This window comes from Tarenaya hassleriana, unplaced genomic scaffold (assembly GCF_000463585.1).
Source record: "Tarenaya hassleriana unplaced genomic scaffold, ASM46358v1 Cleome6, whole genome shotgun sequence".
Classification (NCBI taxonomy): domain Eukaryota; kingdom Viridiplantae; phylum Streptophyta; class Magnoliopsida; order Brassicales; family Cleomaceae; genus Tarenaya; species Tarenaya hassleriana.
Genome location: NW_010968505.1, coordinates 1246014 through 1262317, shown reverse-complemented (window position 1 = coordinate 1262317; position 16304 = coordinate 1246014). Strand labels below are relative to the sequence as shown.

Here is a 16304-nt window from a genome sequence, read left to right as displayed (position 1 = left end):
GCGGCAAATCTTTTTTTTTTTTTCCCTTTTCGTGTGTGCTTTCATTTTTTTCATTGGACCAATTGACTTCCCCGATTCGTCTGTGCTTTCATTTTTTTCATTGGATCAATTGACTTCTTTTTCTTGTTTTGTCGTGTCTTATAGAGCTGGACATGGGTTGGGTACCCGCGATTTTGGAGATACCTGTCTTCGTCTTCGCGGATTTCTTGAAAACAATGTCTCACTTTCTATCTCATTAACACCGGGTATGTGTCGACCAGATACCCGTGATTAAGAGACGCGTACCCACGGATACCCATACTCATAAAATATATATATTTTTTAAATAAATATAAACCAAATATTTAGTAAAATTATATTAATTCAAAAATATATTTAAAATATAAAAATATATATATCTTTAAATATATATAGATTTTTTTTTAAAAAATTTAATATATATGTTAATTTTTAAAAGTTAAAACCTAATATTTAAATAAATAATTAAAAAAATATAGGAATATTTGATATTTTTATATATTTACGGTACCCGTCTTTGTAAAAATAAAATTCGTACCCGTCTTCGTTGTCATTTTTATTTATCCGTCTTCGTCTTTATTCGTAGACGAGTACCCATTTTTCGGATACCTATGACATCGGGTATCCGAAAACCGGCGGATAACGGATATAAATGCCCAACCCTAGTCTTAGTTTTGTTTCGAGTCCTGCATGCTTTTTAATTGTTGGGCTCTTTTGATGGGCTAACGTTAGACGTATTTTTAACTTTCACAATGGGCTCATGTAAAACCCATTATAATTCCTGTATTTATTTCCTTCTCTGTCTCACACCGTACTCTTTCCACTGAGGGGGGGGGGTATGGCTTATGGGCATTGGTTTGGTTTTGAATCGGTTTTTTAGGGTTCAATAAATAATTCAAAATCAGCGTATAAATAGAACTGAGCAATATTTTATTTATACTCTTGTTCGTTTTATTTATCTCGGGGGTTAAGCTTTGGTATTTTTCAAATGAAATATTCGTTTCGATTCAAGAGCTTTCGAGGATGGAGCATTTGGTTTGGTTTGTATTGGACCGGTTTGAACCGGGCCGGTTACATTGAAACCCCGATCTGATCGCTACCTACCTACCGCGCTGTCATGCTGTCTCGTAGGTGAAGCAAGAACACCGCTTTTTCCGAGAGATGGCGACGATTCCATCTCTCGTGCCTCCAAGTATAAAACACAAGACGACAGAGCCTTGCAAATCACGAAGAGGGTTGGTGGATGAGCTTCTGAAGTGGGACCGATTGAAGCTGCTGCTGAATTAATATAAATTATAATCTCAATCACTTTGGTTATGGTGGTTGGTGTTAGGTGGTGAAGAAGCTCATTTCTTCTTCTGTTTTCAATCTGGGCTTTGATACACACAATTCAGCAGCAATGTCGTCTGATCCGACACGATCCCAGGTCATAACCTGTAGAGGTAATTTGTCTCTTTGCTCAACGATGATCTCCTTTTCTTTTATGCAAAGTTAGAAACTTTTTTTTAGTTGTTGGATTGGGCAGCTGCGGTGGCATGGGGAGCAGGCGAGGCATTGGTAATGGAGGAAGTGGAAGTGAGTCCACCTCAAGCCCTTGAGATCAGAATCAAAGTTGTCTGCACTTCTCTCTGTCGTAGTGATCTCTCTGCTTGGGAATCTCAGGTTTCTCTTCTCTCCATTCCTTTCAGTTAATGATCCTTTTTTGAATTGTTTCTTGTCCAACACATCCCTTTTTGTTGATGCATACAGTCGATTTTCCCCAGAATATTTGGTCATGAAGCTGCAGGGTAAGTTGATTCAATACACATCTTCAGCATGTGGGCTTGGTTTAGTTGTATTCAGACCTGCCAAATGAAGAAAGACCCCTGCTTTTTTGCAGCAAATCAAGATATATGACACTGCAATGTTACTGAAGTAGTTTTATATACTCTCCCACCCATATGAATTTGCAGGATTGTGGAGAGCGTGGGAGAGGAAGTGACCGAGTTTGAGAAGGGAGATCACGTTCTGACCGTGTTCACGGGAGAATGCGGGGACTGTAGGCATTGTGTCTCGGAGAAGAAAAGTAACCATTGCCAGGTTCTGGGTCTGGAAAGGAGAGGACTGATGCATAGTGATCAGAAGACAAGATTCTCCATCAATGGAAAACCCGTCTACCATTACTGCGCGGTTTCTAGCTTTAGCGAGTACACAGTGGTGCATTCTGGGTGTGCTGTCAAAGTCGATCCCTTGGCTCCTTTGCACAAAATATGCCTTCTGAGCTGTGGAGCTGCTGCAGGTGATCAGGCTCTACTCTTTGTTTTGCTTCAAAGTTCCCAAGACATTGATATACAATACAATACAATATATGCATAGGGGTGACACCGACACGGGTCGGGTATGCGAGATTTTTGGGTTACCTGAATCTGAATCAGAATTTTTGGGGCATACGAGATATTATCTGATCTCGAATCTTTTTTAATCGAGTATTCGAAAGTTGGATATTTGAAATTAGGGTATTCAAAAATAAGATATCTGAGATAATTTTCGGGTATTTGCAAATATCTAAAGACGAGTTTAAATATGAAACTTCGACTTTTTCAAAATAAAAATATTGAATCTGGTCGGGTATCCATAATTTTTGGGTTACCGAACCCGAACCCAAAAATTCAAGGGCAGAAATGTCATTTTACTGTTCGTTCGGGTAACAACGGGTAATACCCGATCTCTAACCCAATTACCTGAACCCAAACTCGATGTTGGGGTTTCTTCACGCTCTAACCCGGGGTCATTTCATATAGTGCTCGGGTCCTGAATTTTTTTTTTGCCCAGAGCTACAATTTGGTATTCTTCACGCTACAATTTGGTGCAATTTGGGAAACTAGCTTCCTGCTATGTAGAGTTCATTTACTATACACAATCATACTGCTGCTGAGGACCGAGGGAATATTTCAGGTCTTGGTGCAGCGTGGAATGTCGCCAATGTATCGAAAGGTTCAACTGTTGCGATATTCGGGCTTGGAACTGTCGGGCTTTCAGTAAGTAAATGTGATAACTTTAGATGATCTTTTTAACCTCTTGAAGTATGGTTTTTACCTCTGAAATCTCTTCTCATGTGACAAAGGTTGCTCAAGGAGCCAAGCTCAGAGGAGCAGACCGGATTATCGGGGTCGATATAAACCCTGCAAAGGCCGAAAAAGGTATAACGGTATAAACTAAGTGTTTCTGCTGCTTACCTATCTGACTGTACCTTATTTATTGACACAGCAAAGATCTTTGGTGTCACGGAATTTATCAATCCCAATGACTATAATGAACCTGTTCAACAGGTAAGCATTTCAATCCAATTTTTACTCTTGGCTTGGATTAATAGGAACAGAAGATAGATCTTTGAAATGTTTTCAGGTAATCAAACGTGCAACGGGCGGAGGAGGAGCAGACTTCTCGTTTGAATGTGTTGGTGATACCGGAATAGCTACAACCGCATTGCAATCTTGTTCAGACGTGAGCTTTATTTCGTCTATCGGTTTTGTCTCTCGTCTCTCTTATCTGTGACAAATTCAAATCAAAAGGTTTAAAACTATTGGGTTTCAGGGATGGGGAGTGACCGTAACTCTTGGTGTTCCGAAAGAGAAACCTGAGATTTCAGCTCACTATGGAGTCCTCCTCTCTGGAAGAACTCTCAAAGGGTCTTTGTTCGGCGGATGGAAGCCTAAGTCGGATCTTCCTTCCCTCATCGGAAAATATATGAACAAGGTATGGATGGAAGTGTGTCCATTGCCGTAGTTTATTACAAGCTTTTTAGTGTATGGTTCTTGGAGTTGAAATGAGATTTTTTAACAGGAAATCATGATCGATGAACTGGTGACCCACGACCTGGAATTTGTCGATATCAATGGGGCTTTCGAGCTTATGAGAGAGGGCAAGTGTTTGCGTTGCGTTCTTCACATGCCAAACTAGACTTTGGAATCTGTAACCATCTATTTCTCCAGTTGATGATACTGACGATGATGTTTCTGTAATAAGCCTGTTGTTGATCATGTCTTTGTGTTTGTTATCAAACGAAAAACCCAACGCCCGACAAGGATTTAGCTTGAACCAGAAGTAAAATGGCTGAGTAGAAGAAGCAGCAGCAACAGATAAAGGTTTATCTTCATTTTCCAGATTATACACGGAACACATAGTTCATCAGCGATCACCATTTCGATCAAATACCGTATAAGAAGTGAATAGAAGGCGATGGGATGGCGATATTTCACCGTCAACAGAAGTTGTATACACATTTAATAGAATCAGCTTCTTCACATTTTCTTTCCCGTCCCCTCGTTTTCTCTTCAACCAAGCACAAAACTTTTTGCAGATGTAAGATTCTTCATCGCATTTCTCAGAAAGCCCAACACTTTCGAAGTCCCGTAGAGAGAGAGGGAGAGCCTTCGGGTGTGTTCTGGAAACCATAAAGTAGACAAAAGGCCTAAAGGCTGAAACTTCTTTTCTGGCCCAAGCTCCTGGGCTATGGTTTGATTCGACGAGTACCAAGATCTTCAGTGGGGAAGGAAAAAGTTCTAGTTTTTTTTAAAAAAAAAAAATCTTTGGGGGTACTTTGATCGATGTGACATGCGGTCTCTAGCTCTCGCTCTCTTTGTCCCTTCAGAGCTCGAGCGCCATGGAGGAATCGGAGGGAAGAAAACCCATAGCTCTGTTTATGGCTTTCGGTACCAAAGGCGATGTCTACCCTCTTGCTGTAATCTCTCTCTCTCCCTCTCTCTTGGAATCTGAGCTTCAAGTTTCTTAAAGACACCACGAAGTGTTAATTGCTTTTTGGCAGGCCATTGCTGCAGCTTTCGGTTGTGACCAACAACATTATCGAGTGATTTTGATGTCTCATTCGGCTCATGAGGTTGTTTTTTCCCCCGGAATTCGATTCCTCGAGTTTCAGAAACTGTGATTGATGACTGATTTTCTTTTCCTTCTCTCCAGAACCTGAGGTCTCACTTGAACAAAGGAAACGTTGAGTATTTTCCTATCTCATCTCCTCCTGCTCTGTCAAGTGAAGCTCACGGAAATGGCGACGCCACAGGTTTCATGGACATTATTTTTCTCTCCTTATATCATTGGGATGTTTCCTTGCTCCCCATTTGAGCTTTTTCTTCATACCCCATCTTCTCCCTCTCTGTATGCTCTTCAAAATTTTTAATCAGACTCGTCGATGGTAAAGTTTTTGGAAGAGAAGCAGGAGATAAAAAGGGAACACAAGCGAGAATGTCATTCTGCATTCCTTAACATCTTTGGGATGAATCACTGTATGGACAGAGATTTCGTGTTGATAAATTTCTTTGCACTGGTATAGTTTGTAAAGAGTTCCTTAGTATCCTCAATTCATAAACCCACATAATCTTTTGCAAGCAAACATCTTTTTGATGTCATGATGAGAAAGTATTTGAAAAAGGGTTGCTTCTTCTGATGGTACTTTCAGGAAGGATGGAGCCTTGCAGAACTTTTTCAGATCCGTTGCATGGTGGCTGCACCCTACGTTGTTCCGTATAGGTAAAATAAAACCCTAGCAGCTCGGCTTTGTGGAGGTTATATAATCTCGTTAGAGCCCACTTGTTTTATGCAGTCCACCATCAGCTTTCGAACTACGGTTCAGAAGGGAACTCCCGGAGTTGTACAAGTATTTGAAAGAAGCCCCCATTGGCAAAGTATTTCATATTTTCGATTGTGATACAAACATGTTTCTGGTGTTGGTTTCTCTGATACAATTGGTTTCTTTAGGTTAACTGGAGTGATGTAATCCATTGGATGTGGCCTCTTTTTACCGAGGAATGGGGTTCATGGAGATACGACGAACTCAACCTAAGCTGTTATCCTCTTGCGGTAAATATTTTCTAAGGTAGAAACCTAGAAGGTGTCAGATGCATGTAGGAAAAGCACCGACTAACCTTCTTGTTTGTGTGCAGGATCCAGTAACAGACCTTCCGATTTGGCAAAGTCGGTCACCATCTCCCCTGCTTTTGTGAGTTCTGGGTGGTAACACTGGATTGCGCTTTTGAATCCTTTCATAGAATTAGCAGTTGTGGCTGTTTTATTTATATCTTCCGGTCACTTTGTTCAAGTTGTTTTTCTGATATACTAAAATATTGTTGGATTATTTGACCATGCAATGCAATTATTTTTCCGAATTCGAACATGTTTTGCTTTTCTCTTCTCTTCTGAAGCACATTGAAATTTCATAATGAAGTTTGTTAATGACCCAACCTTTTTTCCCTTGTGATAGGTATGGTTTCAGCAAAGAAATTGTTGAATGCCCTGGTAAGTAGGATATTGCTAGATATTGTTTTCTGTATATAGGTAGCATCTTCTTTTTGTAAAATTGCATACTGCCACAATAATGCCTTTCTGGTTTCTTTGATTTCTCTCTTCTGAGGGTGTTAGGTGACTGTCAAAGAATAAGGGGTATTAACTAATATAATGTAACAGTTCCACACATAAAAAAAGGGTGGCTGCTTTGTTTGGCACACTCTTATTTCATGCCTAGAGAGCTCATTATAATAAACTCTTGAAATTCAATCTACTTATGCTAACTCATTGACTCGGGTGAAGCTTCTTCATTCCTTGCATTGCATTGTCCTAATTTCTCCTTGTCAACAGATTACTGGCCATCGAGTGTCCGAGTTTGTGGCTTTTGGTTTCTGCCAAACGAGTGGCAATTTTCATGTGACAAGTGTGGAGGCGGTGCTGAAGAATGTTCTCACGAATGCGCAACTCATATTGGGTTGTACAGTTTTATGTCATCTCTTGTGCCAACCCTGCCTATCTTTGTAGGCCTGAGTTCTATTGGAAGGTCAACTGTTCAAGTTGTTTGTTTCCTCTTGATCACCTTTATTTTCTGAAAATTTCTCAATATTTCTGCATAAAATAGTTTAATTTCATGCTAAAATAGATTTTTTTTCTCTGTGTATGGTGTTGAGGTTTTTCTCTTTGCTTTTGCAGTATGGGTTTTGTGAAGAATCCTCAAGCCTTTCTTCGGGTGCTCCAGACTGTTACCGAGATTTCAGATCACAAATTTATCCTTTTTACAGCGGGTTATAAACCTTTGGATGCAGCAGTTTGGACTATTGCTTCTGAATCAGCTCCAAGGGGGGAACAGCCGGATCGAATTGGAGTCTCTATCTTCAATGGCAACATTTTCTGCTTCTCTGGGTTAGTACTGAGTTTCACAATACAAATTGTTGATTTGTTTCTGTTTTATGTTCTTCTTATCGGTTATGTTTATAAGCATCTAATCACATAGGGGCACAATCAAAATTCATGATAATTGAACCGACAAACCATGAGATTTTGGTCTCTACAACCTTATGAATTCTATCTTTTTTTCTTCATGTATTTAGAATGGTACCATACAACTGGCTGTTCCGAAGATGTGCTGCAGCAATTCATCATGGTGGCAGGTGAAATTCCCGGCTCGATGTTATATCTTGGTTAAGACATTTAGATAGATGGAAAGCTGATTTCACTTCTCTCTGTTCTTTTGTAAAATGTCCCCCTTATGGAAATCAGTGGTACTACTGCTGCAGCATTGCATGCTGGAATCCCTCAGGTTTGTTCTCATTCCCAAAGCAATTCGCCTTATATCATCAGGGAATTTTGAAAATCCTTAGACGTATTTTCATGAACAATTTTATCATTGTTTCGGTTGATTGCGCAAATAGGGGAAGTGCATATTGTTTTCTGAAGACTCTGCATTGTGTCTCTGTCCACAGATAATATGTCCATTTGTGATGGATCAATTCTATTGGGCAGAAAAGATGTATTGGCTTGGAGTTGCACCCGAGCCACTTAAAAGAAACCACCTGATTCCAGAGAAACTAAGTGACGATGATAGCATCATGGAAGCAGCTCAAATGGTGGCAAAAGCCATATCCAGTGCGCTATCTCCAAAAACCAGAGGACGAGCTGTGGAAATTGGTGAAAGATTGTCTCATGAGGTGATGTTCCTTAGCATCCTGTCTGTGCTTCATCCACTGGGGTATTATTTTGGCTTAAGAATCATGAAAGTTTCAGGATGGAGTTTCAGAAGCAGTTAGAGTTCTTAGAGAAGAGGTGTGTGTGACATTATGAAGCAGCAACCGGAACTTTGATGAGCGTATGGATGATCGGAACCATTCATATTCAATTCTCAAGGGATGGCTCAGATTGAACGTTAAATATGGTTCAGGTTCTATCATTTTCCTTTGAGCCGCTCGGATGGAGATGAACCACAGGGCTGGGAAGGGCAATGGCACAGTCGATTTGTTCTAGGCCATAGTAGAAAGCAGAGGTTGAATCAGAGTGAAACCAGTTTTCATGATTCATAGGCACTTAAACTCTTGAACAGACCCTGAGATGAGAAGCTCATTCTGGTCATATGATGAGGTATTTTGATATTTCCAAATCAGAATCATTCCAAAAAATTCAAAACATGGGTTTGCTGCAATGGAGAAATCCCAAGTTTTCAACCTTAGTAACTATTATCTGGACAATAATCAATTAACGGCCAATAAAATGCTTAGCTTTTTTAATTCTCGGAGGAAATAAAAAGAAGCTAAAACCCCGAAATGCGGCTGGGCTTCTTGTGACCAGACCAGACTGGGCCGATTGGTCGGGTCTTCGAGTTCGAGGAGAACCGCCGTGGCTGCTTCATGCATGGGTTCTTGCATTAAGCGTTTCGCGTTCAAAATCTGCTCCTGGTTTTGTCCTGGCTGTCTTTCTGCTTATCTCAGACTCTAAAGCCGAACCCACACTTCTTCGAAACGACTCATTAGCCATTTGTGTCTCTAAAAGTGTCAAGCAGGTGAACTTTTATGATGATGGCGTGCGCTATTGGCAACTTTGGCGCAATCGCTCCGTTGCTGCAGAGTCCCCATCAGCGGTCAGTCATCTCACCTCCCCTGCTCCGCCTACTAAAGGCCGGCATTTTCTGGTTATTTGTTGTGAGAATAAAGCCATTTTCTTGGACTTGATTACAATGCGTGGTCGAGATGTTGATTCCGTAGAGCGTCTATGTTGCCCCGGGTCGTTTATTCAGATGGTTTTCATCTTTTTCTGGTCTCTGCATCACCGTTGCAAATCGAAGCTCCTCCTCCCTCCTCTGAGATGGCACAGATCCCTCCTGCCACGTCAGCACCTGAAACTGCATCCGAGGCTGGAGCAGCGCCCGAGCCTCCAGCAGAAAAGGAGGAGGCTGCTTCAGAAGACAAAGCCACTGGGCCAAGCCCTGAAACCGTTGCAGCCGTGGAGGACAGCAGCCAGAAGACGGCACCCGAATGTTAGACGAAGACAAGAGAGAAAACATCAGAGAGTGATCCGGCAACAACTGAGAAGCAAGAGCCCACCACCAGTGTTCCTCATACAGGTGAGCTGCTTTCCCTAAACGAAGATCATCGTTTCAGAAGCACGAGGAGGGCTCGAGGGTTTTCTTACCATCCATGTCTTTGGTTACTCTGTAATGTTTCCCGGATCAAGGCGCCTTGTCCATCTACCATAACCTTGTGAAATTTACAACGCTTCTGAGATGATCATCATCATGTTTTTTCCTCCTTTGTGATTTTGTAATTTTTATTTTTTTGTATTGAATTTCAAAAGACTATTACATTTGTTTTGACTGATTTATTGGAGACTATTTTATATTATAATTCTGGTCAAAAAATGCGCCTTTTTTAATATATACAACAAACAATATAAATGGCATTATTTTTTACATTTGTTTAACACGAATATTAGACGTGACGTCAGCTACGTCGGCTTTGGGACCTTCTGTCCCAGGCAGAGTCTTACTCACGAGCTGATAGCAAGGACGAAAGAGACGAGATTAGGCGTCGTCTAGTCGGCTGATTGGCCATAAATCCTCTCTCCAACCCATCTCTCTTTTCTCTCTCTCTCTTTTCTCTCTGCCCTAAGGGAAGAGAAGAAGAAGAAGAAGAAGAAGAAGCGGAAGCAGAAGCTGAATAAAGGTGGACTATTTTTCTTCAATAATAAGCAAAAACCTAATCTTTATCGAATTCAGGAGTTGGGTTTCTCGGAAACATGTCGCACATGGTGTTCCAGAGCGCCGTCGCTCCCAAGCCCTTATCTCCTCTCAAACCCTGTCTCCCGATTCCCCGACCACTTCCGTCTTCTCTGCCCTATAAGCTCCGCCGCGGCGTCGTTAGGGCTTCATATTCGTCGTCGTCTCCTCCAGTCGACGCCACCGGCGATTCCATTTCAGCTCTCGAGCAATGCTTCATGTTGCCTTCGAGCGGTGGTGAATTAGGGCCTTCGTCATCTGGTTCGTGTTCTGCAGTTCCCACAGGGGCTCAGGTGGGACCTGTGATGAAAGGGAAGTTCGGTTCTTTTGGAGCGGTGACTCTTGAGAAGGGGAAGCTCGATTTGACCCAGAAGAAAGCCGAATCCAGCCCTGAGGTCTCTATCTCTCTCTCTCTCTCTCTCTCTCTTTATAGGGATGGAACTGATGTCAGAAACTTGTGAGTCTGTTTTCTTCTGATCAGGCAAACTACCTATGGTTTAGTGAATCACTATGTCATTTTTAATTGCAGCTTGAAGTTGGAGGTGGTGGTGGAGATATTGGAAAGAAAATCAACCATGGTGGTGGTGATGGGGGTGACGACGATGGTGATGATGATGACTACTTTGATGAATTTGATGATGATGATGATGGAGATGAAGGTGGACTCTTTAGGCGCCGCCAGTTTCTCGCCGAGGTAAGAATTCAAAATATGCTTTTTGCTTGTAGGTTTTTTGTGTCTTTAGTGTCATCTAGTCTCTCCCCAGTAACAAGTTTTGGGTTTTCCAGCTTTTCGATAGGAAATTTGTGGATGCTGTATTGAACGAGTGGCAGAAAACGATGATGGATTTGCCTGCTGGCTTTCGCCAAGCTTATGAAATGGTAAGCATCTCCGAAAAAAGCTGTCAATTCATGCTTGTTGGGACAATTGAATCCTGGTATTGATGGAGTCTTGTCTTAGGGACTGGTTAGCTCAGCTCAAATGGTGAAATTCCTTGCCATAAATGCTCGTCCAACCACTACAAGATTCATTTCCCGTGCATTTCCACAGGAGTTGTCTAGGGCCTTTGTTGGAAGGTAATTTTATGAATGGTATCTGATAGTCCATTTCTCCCTCCACAAAGCTCATTCCTTGTCTCTAAAGGTTCTTTCTAACCACAGTTGAGTTTTCTTGATATTTGGATGTGTTGTTAGCCTTACTTGTTGAAATGTTGTCATTCTGCCTCTCTAGAATGCAGAAAATTGTCAATGCAAAGAATCAGTTCACTGATTCATGCGGCTTTTCTTTTGTAGGATGGTCTTATTTGTTGAAATGATGGTGTTCTGTCCCTCTAGAATGCAGAAAATTTTGAATGTAAAGAATCAGTTGATCGATTCATTTAGCTTTTCTAATTGAAGAATCTTAGGTGTTGAGTTGATGGAATTTATTTATGTGCTTTCATAGGTTTATTGATCAATTGAACTCATGAACTGCATTCAATTACGAGGAAACTGATGTCTTAAATTGGTAACTCTCTGTCTTGTCTAGGATGCTGGCAGATCCTGCATTTCTTTACAGGCTTCTACTGGAACAGGTCACAACAGTTGGTTGCTCTGTTTGGTGGGAGTTGAAAACCCGCAAGAACAGGTGCTTTTTCCTCATTTCCTGTCCCTTTTTTATGATGTTTTTACCTACTGGTTTGGTTACTCATTCTAAATTGTCTGCCCCATCACTTACAGGATAAAGGACGAATGGGATCTGGCACTTATAAATGTTCTTACGGTATCAGTATGCAATGCAGCTGTTGTTTGGTTGTTGGCTCCATGCCGTTCCTATGGAAATACATTTCGGTTTGATTTGCAAAACACATTGCAAAAGCTACCAAACAATATGTTTGAAATGAGTTATCCACTCCGAGAATTTGACTTGCAAAAGAGAATCCACTCTCTTTTCTACAAGGCTGCAGAGTTGTCCATTCTTGGACTCACAGCAGGAGCTCTTCAAGGTTCCATGTCAAATTTTTTGGCCAGCAAGAAAAAGGACAGGTAAGGCACATAACCTTCTTCCTCTCCCGTTACTTATACAAAGCTTTACAGTTTACACTTTCCGTTTTTCAGCTCTGATATATCTCATCAAATGTATCTTGTTTTTAACAGAGTATCTGTGTCAGTCCCATCTGTTAGCACAAATGCACTCGGTTATGGTGCATTTCTTGGAATTTATGCCAACTTGAGATATCAACTACTATGCGGATTTGATAGAGCAATGACCAATCGCTTTGATGTTATTGGAGTAGCTCTCCTTTTCAGCACAGCCTTGAGGTCTTCCTCCTCTCTCTCTCTCTCTCTCTCTCTCTCTCTCTCTCTCACACACACACACGTTTGCACAATACAAGCACGAAATTCCAAAGGGTTAAGCTTGGTGATGCATTCTTTGGACTTCATTCAACACACGAACTAAAGACCTGCGATTTATATGATGAGTACAAAGGGGGTGCTAAATGCTCGTGTGCTCTAAAACTTGTGCTCTGAACTTGGTGCAGGATATTGAATGTTCAGTTGGGAGAAAGCTCGAGATTAGCATGGCTCGGAGTGGAGCCAGACCCGCTAGTTCAGTCAGATGATCTGCTGACAAAGGCATACAACCGGCCCTCAGAGGACTTACCAGCCTCCAAGTCATCTTCCAAATGGTTCATCTCGAAGAATGCGATAGTTTCAGGGCTTGGCCTTCTGGGCATGAAGCAAGAGGACTCTGCAGGTGAAGCCCCACCTCCAAAGGCTCGGCGAAAAAGAATTGTACGGAAGAAGGTACCTGCAGCCTCATAAAGAAAAACTGGGATTCATCATATGATCAAAATCACAAAACTATTTTCAGTGCCAACTAGAAGAGCAAAGTCTGGTTGTTTGTTGTTCCTTGAAGCTAATATACTTGCAAGAAGTTTTGCTGCCGGAGGAGATTCACCAAAATGGACACATTATAAACTATCAGCCCTTTTAATGCCGAGACCTCAGCTCCCAAATTCTCTTAGGAAAAACTTGTCATGTTTTTAGTTCTGGTGATGCAAATCTTTGATCAAATCTCAAACTGTCACCCTCTTCTTTTCCTTTTTGTTGTTTCTAAATTCTGACAATTAGTCAAATAATCTTATTTGTTTCTTCAAAATCTAATTCAGTATCATGTGTGCGTATAGATATGAGTAAGACTAAAAGCACCAAAAAATTGCCACTTTGGTAATCTAAGGTCATTCAGCTTTTCACTGAATAGATGATGCTCAATGTGCATATCAGACCATAAAATCAAATCTTAAAACCAACATCTACACATTCATAAAGGGGTGAGATCTGAAACTCAATGTTTTGGAAGAGGCACAAAGTACAATCAGACAACTTTGTATTAGGACAAATGAATTGAACTACAAAAGCTAAGGGAAATGAATAATTTCTGTGGGTGGGGGGAGGACAGAAAAAAGAGCCAAAGTTTTGCGCGGCCAAACGCTAGAATTCAACAAAGAGGCTATCAATGATCTTCAGCTGCTCCAACTCCTCTCCATTCGCAATTCCATCATCAACATACAACAACTGAAATGAATCGATCAGAACAATGAGCACAGAGAATCCATAACCATGCCAAGAATAACTATTTATGCAGACCCAAACAAGAAGAAAGAAAAAGATTCATTTTAGTTTTTCGGGATCTTTTAAGTCTCGCAGAATCTGGATCGGCGGCACAACGGGCTGGTCTACACATCCATTATTACGTGGAAACAATCTTTTGTATGGTCCTATAGATTAGTCGGGGCGGATACAAACTGCACTTTGTGTTGAAAGATGAAAAAAGAAAAAGCAAAAATCTTGAATTTTCTCATTTGTGCAGAGACTCTCACCTGATACTCTGGCTGCTTCAGTGTGTGAGCTCCTCTTTTGAAATACTTCTCCCAGCCCTTCTTCTCTACGAGTGATGTCTCTAGAGCTTCCGTTCTCTGCATATTTATACAACTCCCCAGTATTACTCTAATCATACATGCTTTTGAGTGGAAGTTTGATTCCATAGTGTTTGCATCAAAACATTTATGTTTGACACGCGTATATACAATTAGGACACAGAAACAGCGTGTAATGTCCACATGAACATGCATATGCAGGGTTCTGCCGTTCAAGACAAAATCATTAGAAGGTATAACTCACATCAGCCGGGTCCAAAATCAGGAGATTGTACTGATGACTCAATCCTCGCCAGCATTTCTGAATACCAATAATCGTTCTTGAATGCCCATCGTGTTGGAAATACAAGGGCCTGCATTACAAAGTCACAACATCTCAGGACAGGAACCCCTATGATGTATGAACAGAGTCCAATTTTGATTGTTTGTTGAAAAACCAAACTTAACCAAAAAGATTCAGCAGGCAGATCTTGAGATAGTAGTCACCTACGATTTGCTTGTCAAACGAACACCGGAAGACATGTTCCAGCTGTTGTCCGAAAAGTAATTCCAGACCCAATCCATGAGAGTCTCTTCTCTGCTGATCCTAGAAGGATTAGAACCACATCGCTTAACTGAGTTTTCCGGGTGACTCTCTTGCTTCATAATGACATATCTGTCCATAGGGCCGCATGGCTTTCTCTTGCCAGCGAGGGCGGAACCAGGAACCGAAAGATGCAATGATTCAGATTTTTTGGGAGCAAAATCAACAATTCTGGCTTTTAGGCCAAAAGACCGCAAGAGGGCAGCACATTCAGTAGTTCCAATCCATTTCTTAGAACCGTAGATCCGATTACCGAAATGGAGAGAGCCAGCAAGATCGAACCCTTTACTCCAAGCCATCTCTAACCATAGCTGGAGTGAGGGAATGTCAGGAACAAAACCAGAGGCCCCGAAAAGCAGTGGTCTAACTTCTTCTCTATGAGAAAGCAAGTGAGAGCATTGCATTTGAATGTTACGCCATCCACAACCCCAACCAAGATCCTCTGAAGGATTACACTGAAAATGATCAACGTAGCCCGACAGTAAACAGGCAGCGCCTTCCTGGGGCTTCGGTTTCGATCTGAGTTCAGATTCCAAACAGTTTTTCAGCAGACAAATCAAACCATCTTGTCTGACTCTGTAAAATGTGCTCTTGGTTTGTGAAGACACCAAGCACGCGACTTTCCCGTCCAAATCCATGGAATCGTCAAAAGTCTGCACAAATTCAACATTTGTCTTAACGTTTTCGAAATGGGTTTTCGGTAATCGACCAAAAACATCAAACCATACGAGCAAACGTAGAAACGAAGATTCTAGCATCGGAGAAAGAGTTACAGCTGAAGAAGGAGAAGGATCAGAAGAGGCGAGTTGCAGAGCCAATTGCTCATCGCAGAAGTCCTGGACACCATCTTCATCACTCTCGAAATGGGCATTAGCATGGCTGAAACAAAACACCCACCATAAGCCCACACCTCAAATCCGTCGAGAAAACCCGCGACGAAGATACGAGGAAGAGAAAGAGAAATTAGGGTTTTTTTACCTCTGAATTTCGGAGAGAGGAAGAGTGAGATTGCAAACGGGACAGGAAGCAGACATTTCTTCTCCTTCGCAAAACGTATCACTGAATCAAACCGAGAAATCGATCAAGACGATCTTCCGCCGCTCTTTTCTTTGCGACGGAGAGATGACGACACGCTGACGTCATCCCCGGCTACAATCATATAATTGTGAAAAAAATATCATCGTGTAAGAAAACTAATTGCATTTCTCGCCATTGGCAGCGACTGCCATGTCAGGCTCTGGGTTTTCTCCCTTCGATCAAGACTTTCTCTGCGCAATCTCAAGAAATGGAAACAAGAAAACTTCTGCAGATGACACAGCAAAAGGGAACCAGAGAACATCTCGACGGAAAGAAGAAAACTGAGAGAACTAAGCTGTCGGGAGAGAGGGAGAAGCCTTGCCTGTGAGTAAAAGGACTTCTGGTAATTAGGGCATCGAAGGTTCTGCACTCTGAGGAGACATGGTCAAATGGACTGGACGACCCACCTCTCGGCAGATGCCGATGATGCACTCCTCACCTTTCCGTAGAATTTTTCATTACCGCCGTCGAGGTTCTCGGCGGAACCCATGATCATTCTCCTATGCCAAGAATGAACGCGCAACGAAGGAATTCCCGGAATCCGAGGGCACAGGTTTCTCTAATTTTCCCAGAATCCGAGAGGGAATTCCCCGGAAAATACCCCACTCTCTAAAACCAAATGAGCACAGGTTTCTCAAAGGGTCGGCTCCGAATTCAAATTCCTAGGAGATCAAACAACCCCCCCCCC

General features: G+C 41.8%; 4 protein-coding genes across 6 annotated transcripts; 3 read left to right on the top strand and 1 right to left on the bottom strand.

The window, feature by feature from the left end:
• The first annotated feature begins 1132 nt into the window (after positions 1–1132).
• Positions 1133–4095, top strand: LOC104798999 (alcohol dehydrogenase-like 6). 2 transcript variants are annotated; one of them, XM_010521286.2, is made up of 10 exons: positions 1133–1460; positions 1528–1680; positions 1768–1805; positions 1971–2296; positions 2953–3035; positions 3122–3197; positions 3265–3326; positions 3403–3501; positions 3592–3753; positions 3841–4095. In XM_010521286.2, the coding sequence occupies exons 2-10, from the start codon at positions 1579–1581 to the stop codon at positions 3955–3957; spliced, it is 1065 nt and encodes a 354-aa protein (XP_010519588.1). In that variant the 5' UTR covers positions 1133–1460; positions 1528–1578; the 3' UTR covers positions 3958–4095. The 2 variants fall into 2 exon arrangements, with proteins under 2 accessions (XP_010519588.1, XP_010519587.1); XM_010521285.2 differs by having other exon boundaries at positions 1134–1460; positions 1544–1680.
• A 218-nt stretch (positions 4096–4313) lies between these two features.
• Positions 4314–8431, top strand: LOC104798998 (sterol 3-beta-glucosyltransferase). 2 transcript variants are annotated; one of them, XM_010521283.2, is made up of 15 exons: positions 4314–4738; positions 4823–4894; positions 4975–5074; positions 5196–5338; positions 5471–5541; positions 5615–5696; positions 5770–5871; positions 5955–6010; positions 6272–6306; positions 6646–6838; positions 6988–7197; positions 7386–7445; positions 7555–7594; positions 7758–7982; positions 8059–8431. In XM_010521283.2, the coding sequence occupies exons 1-15, from the start codon at positions 4661–4663 to the stop codon at positions 8113–8115; spliced, it is 1524 nt and encodes a 507-aa protein (XP_010519585.1). In that variant the 5' UTR covers positions 4314–4660; the 3' UTR covers positions 8116–8431. The 2 variants fall into 2 exon arrangements, with proteins under 2 accessions (XP_010519585.1, XP_010519586.1); XM_010521284.1 differs by lacking the exons at positions 4314–4738; positions 4823–4894 and having other exon boundaries at positions 4976–5074; positions 5213–5338.
• A 1458-nt stretch (positions 8432–9889) lies between these two features.
• LOC104798997 (protein RETICULATA-RELATED 1, chloroplastic) lies at positions 9890–13183 on the top strand. The gene is made up of 8 exons (XM_010521281.2): positions 9890–10434; positions 10569–10733; positions 10826–10918; positions 10998–11113; positions 11565–11663; positions 11756–12061; positions 12173–12337; positions 12559–13183. The coding sequence occupies exons 1-8, from the start codon at positions 10060–10062 to the stop codon at positions 12839–12841; spliced, it is 1602 nt and encodes a 533-aa protein (XP_010519583.1). The 5' UTR covers positions 9890–10059; the 3' UTR covers positions 12842–13183.
• Positions 13184–13297: 114 nt separating this feature from the next.
• LOC104798996 (zinc finger with UFM1-specific peptidase domain protein) lies at positions 13298–16280 on the bottom strand. Its single transcript, XM_010521279.2, has 6 exons — positions 15518–16280; positions 15313–15418; positions 14447–15192; positions 14201–14309; positions 13900–13995; positions 13298–13594 (listed from the first exon to the last, which is right to left on the bottom strand). Exons 1-6 carry the CDS (start codon positions 15571–15573, stop codon positions 13511–13513), a joined length of 1197 nt encoding a protein of 398 aa, XP_010519581.1. The 5' UTR covers positions 15574–16280; the 3' UTR covers positions 13298–13510.
• Between the last annotated feature and the right edge of the window lie 24 nt (positions 16281–16304).

Excerpts from the sequence above, each read along its gene's own strand:
- LOC104798996 (XM_010521279.2), bottom strand. The coding sequence starts at position 15,573 with ATGTCTGCTTCCTGTCCCGTTTGCAATCTCACTCTTCCTCTCTCCGAA. Across the intron at positions 15,193-15,312 it reads ATCCTTCTCCTTCTTCAGCT|ACTTTTGACGATTCCATGGA; the intron begins GTAACTCTTTCT and ends GAATTTGTGCAG. Across the intron at positions 13,996-14,200 it reads TGATTTTGGACCCGGCTGAT|AGAACGGAAGCTCTAGAGAC; the intron begins GTGAGTTATACC and ends ATAAATATGCAG.
- LOC104798999 (XM_010521285.2), top strand. The coding sequence starts at position 1,418 with ATGTCGTCTGATCCGACACGATCCCAGGTCATAACCTGTAGAG. Across the intron at positions 2,297-2,952 it reads GAGCTGTGGAGCTGCTGCAG|GTCTTGGTGCAGCGTGGAAT; the intron begins GTGATCAGGCTC and ends GGAATATTTCAG. Across the intron at positions 3,327-3,402 it reads ATAATGAACCTGTTCAACAG|GTAATCAAACGTGCAACGGG; the intron begins GTAAGCATTTCA and ends AAATGTTTTCAG.
- LOC104798998 (XM_010521283.2), top strand. The coding sequence starts at position 4,661 with ATGGAGGAATCGGAGGGAAGAAAACCCATAGCTCTGTTTATGGCTTTC. Across the intron at positions 4,895-4,974 it reads TGTCTCATTCGGCTCATGAG|AACCTGAGGTCTCACTTGAA; the intron begins GTTGTTTTTTCC and ends CCTTCTCTCCAG. Across the intron at positions 7,595-7,757 it reads TGCATGCTGGAATCCCTCAG|ATAATATGTCCATTTGTGAT; the intron begins GTTTGTTCTCAT and ends CTCTGTCCACAG.
- LOC104798997 (XM_010521281.2), top strand. The coding sequence starts at position 10,060 with ATGTCGCACATGGTGTTCCAGAGCGCCGTCGCTCCCAAGCCCTTATCT. Across the intron at positions 10,919-10,997 it reads TTCGCCAAGCTTATGAAATG|GGACTGGTTAGCTCAGCTCA; the intron begins GTAAGCATCTCC and ends GTCTTGTCTTAG. Across the intron at positions 12,062-12,172 it reads GCCAGCAAGAAAAAGGACAG|AGTATCTGTGTCAGTCCCAT; the intron begins GTAAGGCACATA and ends TGTTTTTAACAG.